Source organism: Oncorhynchus clarkii, chromosome 3, assembly GCF_045791955.1.
Source record: "Oncorhynchus clarkii lewisi isolate Uvic-CL-2024 chromosome 3, UVic_Ocla_1.0, whole genome shotgun sequence".
NCBI classification, from domain to species: Eukaryota; Metazoa; Chordata; class Actinopteri; order Salmoniformes; family Salmonidae; genus Oncorhynchus; species Oncorhynchus clarkii.
In genome coordinates, this window is record NC_092149.1 from 25,417,310 (window position 1) to 25,430,916 (window position 13,607).

The window sequence follows — 13,607 nt, forward strand, 5'->3', positions numbered from 1 at the left end:
TGAGGACTGAATTTTCGGTTTTTTTTTGGTAGCCAAATGTGATGTATAAAACGGAGCTATTTCTAATACACAAAGAATCTTTTTGGAAAAACTGAGCATCTGCTATCCAACTGAGAGTATCCTCATTGAAAACATCAGAAGTTCTTCAAAGGTAAATTATTTTATTTGAAGGCTTTTATGTTTTTGTTGAAATGTTGCGTGCTGGATGCTAACGCTAATGCTAACGCTAAATCCTTTGTTTGCTAGCTACTGTTACACAAATTATTGTTTTCCTATGGTTGAGAAGCATATTTTGAAAATCTGAGATGACAGTTTTGTTTACAAAAGGCTAAGCTTGCGAGATGGCATATTTATTTCATTTCATTTGCGATTTTCATGAATAGTTAACGTTGCGTTATGGTAATGAGCTTGAGTCTGTATTCCTGATACCGGATCCGGTATGGGGAGTTCCAAGAGGTTAAGTGGGAGAACTTGCACAATTGGTGGCTGACTAAATACTTTTTTTGCCCCACTGTACACACACACACACACACACACACACACACACACACACACACACATGTAGCCTAGTCAAATAATTAACATCCAATCACATTAACCGTTACTCTCTTGGGGGAATTCCACTAACGGTCCGTATGTAGCCAAAAGTAGCTGCTGCTCATGTTGGTATCTGTACTGATGGCGCAAAAGCCATGACAGGGAGACATAGTGCAGTGGTAACGCGTGCAAGCAGTGGCTCCCGATGCCACTTTATCTGTACTGATGGCGCAAAAGCCATGACAGGGCGACATAGCAGTTGCTCCCAACGCCACTTGAGTACACTGCAGCATCCACCGAGAGGCTCTTGCTGCCAAGGGAATGCCTGAACACTTGAAAGACGTTTTGGACACTACAGTGAAAATGGTTAACTTTGTTAAAGCAAGGACCCTGAACAAGTGTGTTTTTTCTACACTATGCAATGACATGGGCAGCGACCATGTAATGCTTTTACAACATACAGAAGTGCACTGGTTATCAAGGGGCAAAGTATTGACATGTTGTTTTTTTAAAATTGAGAGACGAGCTTAAAGTTCTTCACTGGCCATAATTTTCACTTGTCCGACAGCTTGCATTGATGACGAGTTTCTCAAACGACTGGCCTATCTGGGTGATGTTTTTTCTCGTCTGAATGATCTGAATCTAGGATTACAGGGACTCTCAGCAACTATATACAAACTATGTGCGGGACAAAATTGAGGCTTTGATTAAGAAGCTGGAGCTCTTCTCTGTCTGCATTAACAAGGACAACACACAGCTCTTTCCATCATTTTATGATTTTGTGTGCGCAAATTAACTCAAGCTCGCAGACAATGTCAAATGTGATATAGCGAAGCACCCAAGTGAGTTGGGTGCACAATTACGCAGGTACTTTCCCGAAACGGATGACAAACAACTGGATTCGTTATCCCTTTCATGCCCTGCCTCCAGTCCACTTACTGATATCTGAACAAGAGAGCTTAATCAAAATTGCAACATGCGGTTCTGTGAAAATGTTATTTAAATCAGAAGCCACTGCCAGATCCTGCCTTGGCAAATCGCTCTGTTAAGACACTGATACTCTTTGCAACCACATACCTATGTGAGAGTGGATTCTCAGCTCTCACTAGCATGAAAACTAAATACAGGCACAGACTGTGTGTGGAAAATGATTTAAGACTGAGACTCTCTCCAATACAAACCAACATTGCAGAGTTATGTGCATCCTTTCAAGCACACCCTTCTCATTAACCTGTGGGGAGTTATTCACAATTTTCAATGAACAAGGTTTTATATGTAAGATGGTTAAATATAGATAAAAAATGATTGATTATTATAATATTATTATTTGTGTTCTGGTCCTATAAGAGCTCTTTGTCACTTCCCACGAGCCGGGTTGTGACAAAAACTCACACTCATTCTTATGTTTAATAAATGTATTGTATAGTGTGTATGGCAGACTACAATGATGACAAAAAACTACATTTGAGAGTGTGCTGACCCTGGTGCTAGAGGGGGTACGCAGCTGGAGGTTGAATGTTTGAAGGGGTACGGGACTATAAAAAGTTTGGCAACAAGTAAAATGACAGAAGCTGCATGTATCTAATTATAGACAAGTTGAGTAACAAATCGCCTAACAAAATTTTGGAAAGCAGAAAAATAGGTCCATCGAAATTAGGCGAAAAAAATCAATCCTGCACCCCCAGTCAGAAAATTGTTCCAGCATCTCTGACTGTACAGCTCATTTTCTATATTAGCGGGTCGGATGGTTGGCGGTTGCACATAGTTCGGGGGTTGCACATAGGTTGGGGGTTGCACATAGGTTGGGGGTTGCGGATGGGTTATTAGCAATTGTGGGCGGTTGAACAAACAGCTGACCCGCGCATAACTAAAACACACAGGTCTTGTATAGATAACCTTGTGGGGACACAATTCAGTCCCATTCAAAATCCTATTTCCCTAACCCTTAACCATAACCCCAAAACCATACCTAATAACCCTAACCTTAAAAATGAACCCTAGCTCCTAACCCTAAAACTAATTCTAACCTTAACCCTAAACCACTTTTGTTTGTTTACTATTCGTGGGGACTTTTGGTCTCCACAAGTATAGTTAAACACATCCACACCACACACACAAAAACACACAAAATTCTAAGACCGACACATAGCTCCCCGAGGTAAGAAAACAATGAAGATAGGGCTAAAATGTCAGATTCACTTCCAGCAGTGAAGCTCTGTAACATACACATGTATTACTGACTGTACAAGCTGACAGTACAATATCAACCAAACAGACTTACATCAATAAGCCTCATCAGTGTGTGTGTGTGTGTGTGTGTGTGTGTGTGTGTGTGTGTGTTTACCTTCTTGGCTTTGGTCAGGTAAGATCTGGCTGCCTCCTTCAACGCTTCACGCTCCTCCCTCTCCTCATCGCTCTCTTCTCTCTCCTCCCTTCTTCTCTCCTCCATCTGTAGGTAACACACCCAGCCTGAGAGATACCACACCTGTGAGAGAGAAAGAAATATGTTCTATTAAGTGAGCTCAGCTATGACAGGGGAAGCACATTTAACGGTCTAGTCCACGTGAAATCTGTACTTGGAACTGTGACAAACAGGCTTAACACACACACGCACACACACCGGAGGCACTTATTGAAATGCTCACAGCATCCTCATGAGCTGCCACTATGGTAACGAGCTGGGCCTGTGCTGCTGCAGTTTGTCTTCACACGCCAATCTGAAAGCGCTGTCACACACACACACACCACTTACAGACTAAAGGACAAAACACAGCTACACACATTCCATTCCTTCTCTCCTCTCAACTACCTGTTGTATTCTCTCTCCCCCATACCAATACTGTACACATCCACATTAAACACACCCTACATAGTTTACCCTCATCCTTCCACCTACAGCACACTTGTACTTTAGAAACGTGTGTGTGGGTGTGTGTCTCATCTGAGGACAAGGATCAGCCATCCACACTTCTTGCAGAAGCAGGACATTAACATTCCCCTCATTTACTATTCATTTTACAGCAGAAAACAAAGCGACCTCCACCTCTATCAGCAGACCCATGCATACACGCACACACTCATAAAGACGAGAGGCTTGAAGGTTGAACATAACTTAACTATGCCTTTTGAATGATTATACAATTATTAGAAGCATCCTCTTCATGACCGGATCTACAACTCTGTAACTTAAGTTGAGCATAGCGGTTTGAATACACGCACTGACCTATGTGTGCATGTGTGTGTGTCTAGATCTGGGTTGTTACTTCAATCAGAATGTCTTTGCTTCCTCAAAAGAAACTCCATTAGAATAAGTCTCTTTGAAAGTGTTTATGAAATATGGTCTGTTTTGCTCGTATTTATGGCTGTATTAAACTAAGCACACACACACACACACTCTTCATGAGCACACCCACCACTCGTCTCAGAAAATTAACGAGACAGCTAATTAAGAACTTCAAGAGAATCCACACAACACCCACACGTTACTCTCTTAATGATAAGTCTACAGTAAGGAGGTGTCAATCAGTCCTCTTGGACGAGACAACAGTCACAGATACCATCTGGTTCTAGAGAGTTTTAATAGTTTTAACAAGGTCTACGTAAAGGTCGACTTAGAAAGAGTCAGAATTCCAAGTTTCCCAAACCTGTTGACAAAGTACTACATTGTACAGGGAGTTAGTTAGGTACCACCACCTTGACTACTGGCAGCTGTTTGGGTCCATTAACAATGCATGAGTTACCGAGGTGGGTGACTTACAAAAAGAATGGTTGGCACAAAACAGTTTGAGCTGCTGTGGGTAGAGGGTTTAGACTAGGTTGTGTCATCGTTATTTCCAGTTGTGTTATTCTGATGGTGCTCGGGAACACTACTGACAAAACAAACACTTTACTGTATATTCATAGGAGTTCAAACTCTCTGTGTGTGTGTGTGTGTGTGTGTGTGTGTGTGTGTGTGTGTGTTTCTGCTTAGAGCAGGTGTCTCCTGAATGAGTTCAAAGGTTGAGCAAGTGACTGCTCTCAATCTGTCAGCCGAGGTGTGTAGGAGGAAGGGTGAGAAAGAATGAGCACACTGAGGTTAGATCGTCTCACACACACACACACACACCTCTTGCAAAGAATACTAATATGGCTCAAGAGCAGAGAGAACTGAACGGAGGCTGCAGGTGTGTCTCCTGCTCACTTCACACACAGAAAAGAAAACTAGCCCAGAATCTTTTCACATGTCTATTTTCAAAGGATAAAGCTAAAAACATTAACTTCATAGTTAAGAACACTAACAATATGGAAGAAAATGTAACATATTCTTTCAAGAACCAATCACTTCCTAAAAACACAACCTTATGGAACAATCCTTGGATAGCTTTTCATAATACAATAAATTACTTGGTAATAGGAAATACATGTATTTCCATGACAGAATTAAAAAGCAATTTTGAACTGACCAATGTAGATATTTTCAAATACAGTGGGGCAAAAAAGTATTTAGGTCAGCCACCAATTGTGCAAGTTCTCCCACTTAAAAAGATGAGAGAGGCCTGTAATTTTCATCATAAGTACACTTCAACTATGACAGACAAAAAAAAAAAATCAAGAATATCACATTGTAGGATTTTTAATTTATTTATTTGCAAATTATGGTGGAAAATAAGTATTTGGCCACCTACAAACTAGCAAAATTTCTGGCTCTCACAGACCTGTAACTTCTTCTTTAAGAGGCTCCTCTGTCCTCCACTCGTTACCTGTATTAATGGCACCTGTTTGAACTTGTTATCAGTATAAAAGACACCTGTCCACAACCTCAAACAGTCACACTCCAAACTCCACTATGGCCAAGACCAAAGAGCTGTCAAAGGACACCAGAATACCGAGTTAGTTGTACAACTGAATGTATTCAACTGAAATGTGTCTTCCGCATTTAACCCAACCCCTCTGAATCAGAAAGGTGCGGGCGGGGGCTGCCTTAATCAACATCATCGGCGCCCAGGGAACAGTGGGTTAACTGCCTTGCTCAGGGGTAGAACAACAGATTTTTACCTTGTCAGCTCTGGGATTCGATCTAGCAACCTCTCTGTTACTGGCCTAACGCCCCTACCTGCCAGGTTACCTGCCGCCCCAAGTTTCATATAAAATGCTTTATTGTCTAAATGTTGAAAGTGCGTGGGCGACAGAAACAAAATGGTGCACTCTGATGCCATGTGGCGGAGAGAGTGATGTGAGTGCTGGAGACGGGGGTGTGAACAGGTGGGCCTGGGCAGGGGTGATGCTGTTGATGTTTGTGTGGGTCTGTATGCTATCATTTGTATGTGGATGTTTTGTATTGTAAAAAATAAATTAAAAAAAATAAAAAAACTGACATCATGACTCACCTGCACCACCTCGTCATCTTCCTCTAGTAGACCCTCCAACACATCTACTGCTGTCTGAGAGAGAAATCATAAACACACACAAACTATAATTTCCATTGTTCATTATACATTAAACACATCCTGCTCCTAGCCTGAGTCACTATGTGTGGAGGCAGAGAGCGAGGTGTTTCCTGTCACACACACATCTCGCTCTCTCTGCCACCCTAATCAATGGATGTGATCAGAGAGTCTGATCAGACTCAAAACCCAGTGTTCCGTAGACACGGTCGTCAATACACAATGAAGCTAATCTCATGATTACTATCAATAATCTGTCAATATCCCTCCTGTTCAATACTCCTTGAACTCAACAACCAATACAGAACTGGTCATGGTCAATAGCTAGTCCTCATCAATGGACCTGATCACCAGTCCACGCCCTCCTGTCCTGATGATTCCAGACTAGTTCACCTTACCCCTCCCCAGTGTACACAATCTCACGCATCTCTTTCTCTTCAAAGAGTTCACCTGTCCCATTTTCTTCATCCCTCTTCCACATTTTATCATCACTTGTGCATGCGAGAGACGGAGGGTGTGTGTGTTGATTCATTGTGGGGCTGATTACCTGCTGAGAGGTATTACGTTTTATTAATTAACACATTCTGATTAGAGGGAAATCAACATCTCATTCCTGATGGTCTACAGAGTACATGTTTTGTATTAGCGCTGAGGTTGATCAATAAACTATTTAGCCGATGTAGTTAAACACCCAACTATCGGTGTTAGTTCCAGACCTCCAAGGAGCCAACCACTGAGTAACGGCTTACAAGAAAACAGACTCACAACAGACAGACATTCCACTGACGACAACCCATGATGACAACAACAACTACTCAACTCTAAGACTGGCTGTCATGACACTACCTCTTGCAAGGACAAAATATCCTTCCTGTGTGAACGTTCACCTGTTTATATGTTCTTTATATCCATGTACCTCCTGCATTATTCACTTAGTTGAAATACACTGATTGTCACTCACAGTTGCTTTGGTTTTCCTGCATCTCTGTCTCTGAAACGGTGTGTGTGTGTGTGTGTGAGAGACAGCCCCCCAGACTTATAGTAATTTGTCTTGTCCCTATCCGTGCACTGCACTCTGGTAAAATGATTCTGTTTAGTAACGTTGCCTGCAGATTACTCAACAGCAACAACAAATACACACACGAAACGTGTCGTCCCCTTTGCTTCAGGACCAGTTAGAAACCTCCCTCCTGGGAGTAGCTAATTTATAACTCTCTGTGTGTGTGTGTGTGTGTGTGTGTACCCGTGAGCATGCTTGTGTGTCTGAAGAGTCTGTTCAGTCAGACTCCTGTACCTTTGTTTTTCACTCATACGACAGGAGGTTACAAAGTGATTCATTTGACACTTGGTATTGACCTAAATGTCCAATGCAGCATTTTTATTTATTTTTCATATCAACATCAAATCATTTCTGGGTAACAATTAAGTACCTTACTGTGATTATTTTTGACAATTTTAATTGAAAACAAACTAAATTAGCTTCTTAGAAAGGAGGAAGTTTTCAAGCAAGAATTTAGCTAGGAAAGGCCTGAGTGGGGGAGGGGGAAACTGAAAACTAGCTGTTATTGGCAGCAAGGTTTGGAACTCTTATTGGTCTATTAACTAATTTACATCCTGGTGATGTCACCAAGTAGGCCAAAACTGCATCCCACCAAAACAGGCTGATACTTTAGGTGGTCTTTTCAAACAGCTCTTACACTAAAAGGGCATTATGATAATTTTCACAATTTCACAGGATTATTATAGTGTGGAAATATACACTTAGTGGCCATTTATTTAGGTACACCACCCATTCACAAAAATTGTGAAATGGTTCACTCCTACAGACAGTGAGTGCTGTGGCTTGCTATATAAAGCACGCAGACAGGCATTGAGGCATTCAGTTACTGTGCGATTGAACGTTAGAATGGGAAAAATGAGTGACGTAAGTGACTGAGCGCCGGTTCCAGGATCTTGGAAACGCCCGGTCTCCTGGGGTTTACATTCACGCTAATGTATACGATTTACAGAGAATGGTGCGACAAACAAAAAAACATTTTTTCAGGGGCAATCCTGTGGGCGAAAACAGCTTATTGATGAGGTCGAAGGAGAACGGCAAGAATCGTGCAAGCTAACAGGCGGGCCACAAACAGGCAAATAACGGCGCAGTACAACAGTGGTGTGTAGAATGGCATCTCAGAATGTACAACTCGTCGGTCCTTGTCACGGATGGGCTAATGCAGCAGACGACCACACTGGGTTCTACTCCTATCAGCTAAAAACAAGAAGAAGCGGCTCCAGTGGGCACGCGATCACCAACACTGGACAATTGAGGAGTGGAAAACCATTGCCTGGGCCAACAAATTCAGAAATTGGTGGAAGCAGCACGAATCCATGGCCCAATTGTGCCTAACGTCAACAGTATAGGCTGGTGGTGGGGGTGTTGTAATGGCGTGGGGAATGTTTTCCTGGCACAACTTAGGTCCCTTGATACCAAGTGAGCAACATGTTCATGCCCCAAAGAATTCAGGCTGTTCTGGAGGCAAAGAGGGATCCAACCCAGTACTAGACTGGCGTGCCTAATAAACTGGTCGAATGTTTATTAAAAAAAAAAAAAAAAAAAACTGTGTCATCACGTTTTCGACTGCACTGGGCCTTTAACATCACTCCAATGCAACGTGTAGACTATGTTTTTCTTCTGCTATGGTAATATACGATAAAACAGACAAGCCTTCATATACACTGAACAAAATATTGTAATGTGATAGAAATAAAAGATCCCATTAATGTTCCATATGCACAAAATGCTTATTTCTCTCAAACTTTGTGCACAAATTTGTTTACATCCCTGTTAGTGAGCCTTTTATCCTTTGTCAAGATAATCCATCAACCTGACAGGTGTGGCATATCAATAATCTGATTAAACAGCATGATTATTACACAGGTACACCTTGTGCTGGGGACTAGGGTTGCAAAGGGTCTGAAACTTTCTGGTTTCCGAAGTTAAGCAAAATTCCCCAAATTCCCTGGCTTAAATTAAAAAATAGTTAGCTTATAACAGTGAACCTTTTTTGTGGGATACACCAAAGGCAATTCTAGGTCTTGATTTTTTGTTAACAAATACAGTTGTCAGAAGTTTACATACACCGTAGCCAAATACTTTTCGTTTTTCACAATTCCTGACATTTAATCCAAGTAAAGATTCCCTGTTTTAGGTCAGTTAGGATCACCACTTTATTTTAAGAATGTGAAATGTCAGAATAATAGTATAAATAATTATTTATTTCAGCTTTTATTTCTTTCATCACATTTCCAGAGGGTCAGAAGTTTACATACACTCAATTAGTATTTGGTAGCATTGCCTTTAAATTGTTTAACTTGGTTCAAACGTTTCGGGTAGCCTTCCACAAGCTTCCCACAATAAGTTGGGTGAATTTTGGCCCATTCCTCCTGACAGAGCTGGTGTAACGGAGTCAGTTTGTAGGCCTCCTTGCTCGCACATGCTTTTTCAGTTCTGCCCACAACATTTCTATAGGTTTGAGGTCAGGACTTTGTGATGGCCACTCCAATACCTTGACTTTGTTGTCCTTAAGCCATTTTGCCACAACTTTGGAAGTATGCTTGGGGTCAATGTCCATTTAGAAGACCCATTTGTGACCAAGCTTTAACTTCCTGACTGATATATTGAAGCAACATCTCAAGACATCCACATAATTTCCTTTCCTCATGATGCCATCTATTTTGTGAAGTACACCAGTCCCTCCTGCAACAAAGCACCCCCACAATATGATGCTGCCACCCCTGTGCTCCACGGTTGGGATGGTGTTCTTTGGCTTGCAAGCCTCCCCCTTTTTCCTCAAAACATAACGATGGTCATTATGGCCAAACAGTTCTATTTTTGTTTCATCAGACCAGAGGACATTTCTTAAAAAAGTACGATCTTTGTCCTCATGTGCAGTTGCGAACCGTAGTCTGGCTTTTTTATTGCGGTTTTGGAGCAGTGGCTTCTTCCTTGCTGAGTCGCGTTTCAGGTTATGCCGATATAGGACTCGTTTTACTGTGGATATATATACTTTTGTACCGGTTTCCTCATCTCCTCATCCTCATCTTCACAAGGTCCTTTGCTGTTGTTCTGGGATTGATTGACACTTTTCACACCAAAGTATGTTCATCTCTAGAAGACAGAACGCGTCTCCTTCCTGAGCGGTATGACGGCTGTGTGGTCCCATGGTGTTTATACTTGCATACTATTGTTTGTACAGATGAACGTGGTACCTTTAGGCATTTAGAAATTGCTCCTAAGGATGAACCAGACTTGTGGAGGTCTACAATTTTTTTCCCGAGGTCTTGGCTGATTTCTTTTGATTTTTCCATGATGTCAAGCAAAGAGGCACTGAGTTTGAAGGTAGGTAGGCCTTGAAATATATCCACAGGTACACCTCCAATTGACTCAAATGATGTCAATTAGCCTATCAGAAGCTTCTAAAGCCATGACATCATTTTCTGGAATTTTCCAAGTTGTTTAAAAGGCACAGTCAACTCAGTGTATGTAAACTTCTGACCCACTGAAATTGTGATACAGTGAATTATAAGTGGAATAATCTGTCTGTAAACAATTGTTGGAAAAATGACTTGTGTCATGCACAAGGTAGAACCGACTTGTTGACAAACTATAGTTTGTCAACAAGAAATTTGGGAAGTGGTTGAAAAACTAGTTTTAATGACTCCAATCTAAGTGTATGTAAACTTCCGACTTGAACTGTATATATACATACACACTACGTGACCAAAAGTATGTGGACACCTGCTTGTCTGATTTTGGTCAATTAGGCGTTTCAATTCATCCCAAGTTGAGGTCAGGGCTCTTTGCAGGCCAGTCAAGTTCTTCGACAAACCATTTCTGTATGGACCTCACTTTGTGCACAGGGGCATTGTCATGCTGAACACAAATTTGGAAGCACAGAATTGTCTAGAATGTCATTGTATGCTGTAGCGTTAAGATTTCCCTTCAATGGAACTAAGGGTTCAAACCATGATAAACAGCCCCAGACCATTATTCCTCCTCAACCAAATGTACAGTTGGCACTATGAATTTGGGCAGGTAGCGTTCTCCTGGCATCAGCCAAACCTAGATTCGTCCATCTGACTGCCAGATGGTGAAGCAAGATTCTGCACTCCAGAGAACGCGTTTCCACTGCTCCAGAGCCAAATGGCGGCGAGCTTTACACCACTCCAGCCGACACTTGGCATTGCACATGGTGATCTTATGCTTGTGTGCGGCTGCTCAGCCATGGAAACCCATTTCACAAAGCTCCCAACGAGCAGTTATAGTGCTGACGTTGCTTCCATGGCAGTTTGGAACTCAGTTGTGAGTGTTGTAACCGAGGACAGACGATTTTTACGCACTTTGTGCTTTAGCACTTGGCGGTCCCATTCTGTGAGCTTGTGTGGCCTACCACTTTGCGGCTGAGCAGTTCTTGTTCCTTCTACTTCACAATAACAGCACTTACAGTTGACCAAGGCAGCTCTAGCAGCTCTAGCAGCTCTCTCTCTCTCTCTCTTTTTTATTTAACCAGGTAGGCAAGTTGAGAACAAGTTCTCATTTACAATTGCGACCTGGCCAAGATAAAGCAAAGCAGTTCGACAGATACAACAACACTGAGTTACACATGGAGTAAAACAAACATACAGTCAATAATACAGTAGAAACAAGTCTATATACGATGTGAGCAAATGAGGTGAGAAGGGAGGTAAAGGCAAAAAAGGCCTTGGTGGCAAGGTAAATACAATATAGCAAGTAAAACACTGGAATGGTAGTTTTGCAATGGAAGAATGTGCAAAGTAGAAATAAAAATAATGGGGTGCAAAGGAGCAAAATAAATAAATTAAATACAGTTGGGAAAGAGGTAGTTGATAGGGCTAAATTATAGGTGGGCTATGTACAGGTGCAGTAATCTGTGAGCTGCTCTGACAGTTGGTGCTTAAAGCTAGTGAGGGAGATAAGTGTTTCCAGTTTCAGAGATTTTTGTAGTTCGTTCCAGTCATTGGCAGCAGAGAACTGGAAAGAGAGGCGGCCAAAGAAAGAATTGGTTTTGGGGGTGACTAGAGAGATATACCTGCTGGAGCGTGTGCTACAGGTGGGAGATGCTATGGTGACCAGCGAGCTGAGATAAGGGGGGACTTTACCTAGCAGGGTCTTGTAGATGACATGGAGCCAGTGGGTTTGGCGACGAGTATGAAGCGAGGGCCAGCCAACGAGAGCGTACAGGTCGCAATGGTGGGTAGTATATGGGGCTTTGGTGACAAAACGGATTGCACTGTGATAGACTGCATCCAATTTGTTGAGTAGGGTATTGGAGGCTATTTTGTAAATTACATCGCCAAAGTCGAGGATTGGTAGGATGGTCAGTTTTACAAGGGTATGTTTGGCAGCATGAGTGAAGGATGCTTTGTTGCGAAATAGGAAGCCAATTCTAGATTTAACTTTGGATTGGAGAGTTTACAGTCTAACCAGACACCTAAGTATTTGTAGTTGTCCACGTATTCTAAGTCAGAGCCGTCCAGAGTAGTGATGTTGGACAGGCGGGTAGGTGCAGGTAGCGATCGGTTGAAGAGCATGCATTTAGTTTTACTTGTATTTAAGAGCAATTGGAGGCCACGGAAGGAGAGTTGTATGGCATTGAAGCTTGCCTGGAGGGTTGTTAACACAGTGTCCAAAGAAGGGCCGGAAGTATACAGAATGGTGCCATGCTGCTGCTCCAGTTTCAACTGTTCTGCCTGCGGCTATGGAACCCTGACCTGTTCACCGGATGTGCTACCTGTCCCAGACCTGCTGTTTTCAACTCTCTAGAGACAGCAGGAGCGGTAGAGATACTCTTAATGATCGGCTATGAAAAGCCAACTGACATTTACTCCTGAGGAGCTGACTTGCTGCACCCTCGACAACTACTGTAATTATTATTATTTGACCATGCTGGTCATTTATGAACATTATAACAGAACATGGCCAAGATGTTCAAATCTCCACCCGGCACAGCCAGAAGAGGACTGGCCACCCCTCATAGCCTGGTTCCTCTCTAGGTTTCCTCCTAGGTTTTGGCCTTTCTTGGGAGTTTTTCCTAGCCACCGTGCTTCGACACCTGCATTGCTTGCTGTTTGGAGTTTTAGGCTGGGTTTCTGTACAGCACTTTGAGATATCAGCTGATGTAAGAAGGGCTATATAAATACATTTGACTGTGTGCTCAATTTTATACACCTGTCAGCAACGTGTGTGGCTGAAATAGCCGAACCCACTGATTTGAAGGTGTCCACATACTTTTGTATATATAGTGTATCACCAGTTTTTATTTCAGCTGCTCAGAAATATCAAATTGGTTAAGGGTTCAGAAGAGGGTGAGTAAAGCGTACAGTAAAGAGAAAAACTTGAATGTGTAAAATAACATGTGCAGAACATTCACATCCATAGTTATGAGAAAAGAGTTTCCAGAGGGGCGGGAGGTGGGGGAGAAATACGTATTCGTAGCGTCTGCTAATTATATTTGACCCTGGTTATAACCACCGTCTTCCTCTCCGCCATTTCCTTCCCTCGTTCCCTCTGCTCTACCAGGGTCAAATGCTTCTTGTCTGCTGTTTAACAACGGATTGCCTATTCGATTCCGATGTGTGTGT

The 13,607-nt window shown here is 42.3% G+C and overlaps 1 protein-coding gene across 1 annotated transcript in view; it reads right to left on the reverse strand.

Moving 5' to 3' along the window:
* LOC139391703 (uncharacterized) overlaps nucleotides 1-13,607 on the reverse strand; it is a 31,207-nt gene that overhangs the window by 10,539 nt on the left and 7,061 nt on the right. The window contains exons 10-11 of the mRNA XM_071139179.1: nucleotides 5,904-5,957; nucleotides 2,882-3,022 (exon numbers count right to left, since the gene is read on the reverse strand). Of these exons, the coding sequence (XP_070995280.1) occupies nucleotides 2,882-3,022; nucleotides 5,904-5,957 (195 nt within the window). The remainder of the gene's footprint in view (nucleotides 1-2,881; nucleotides 3,023-5,903; nucleotides 5,958-13,607) is intronic.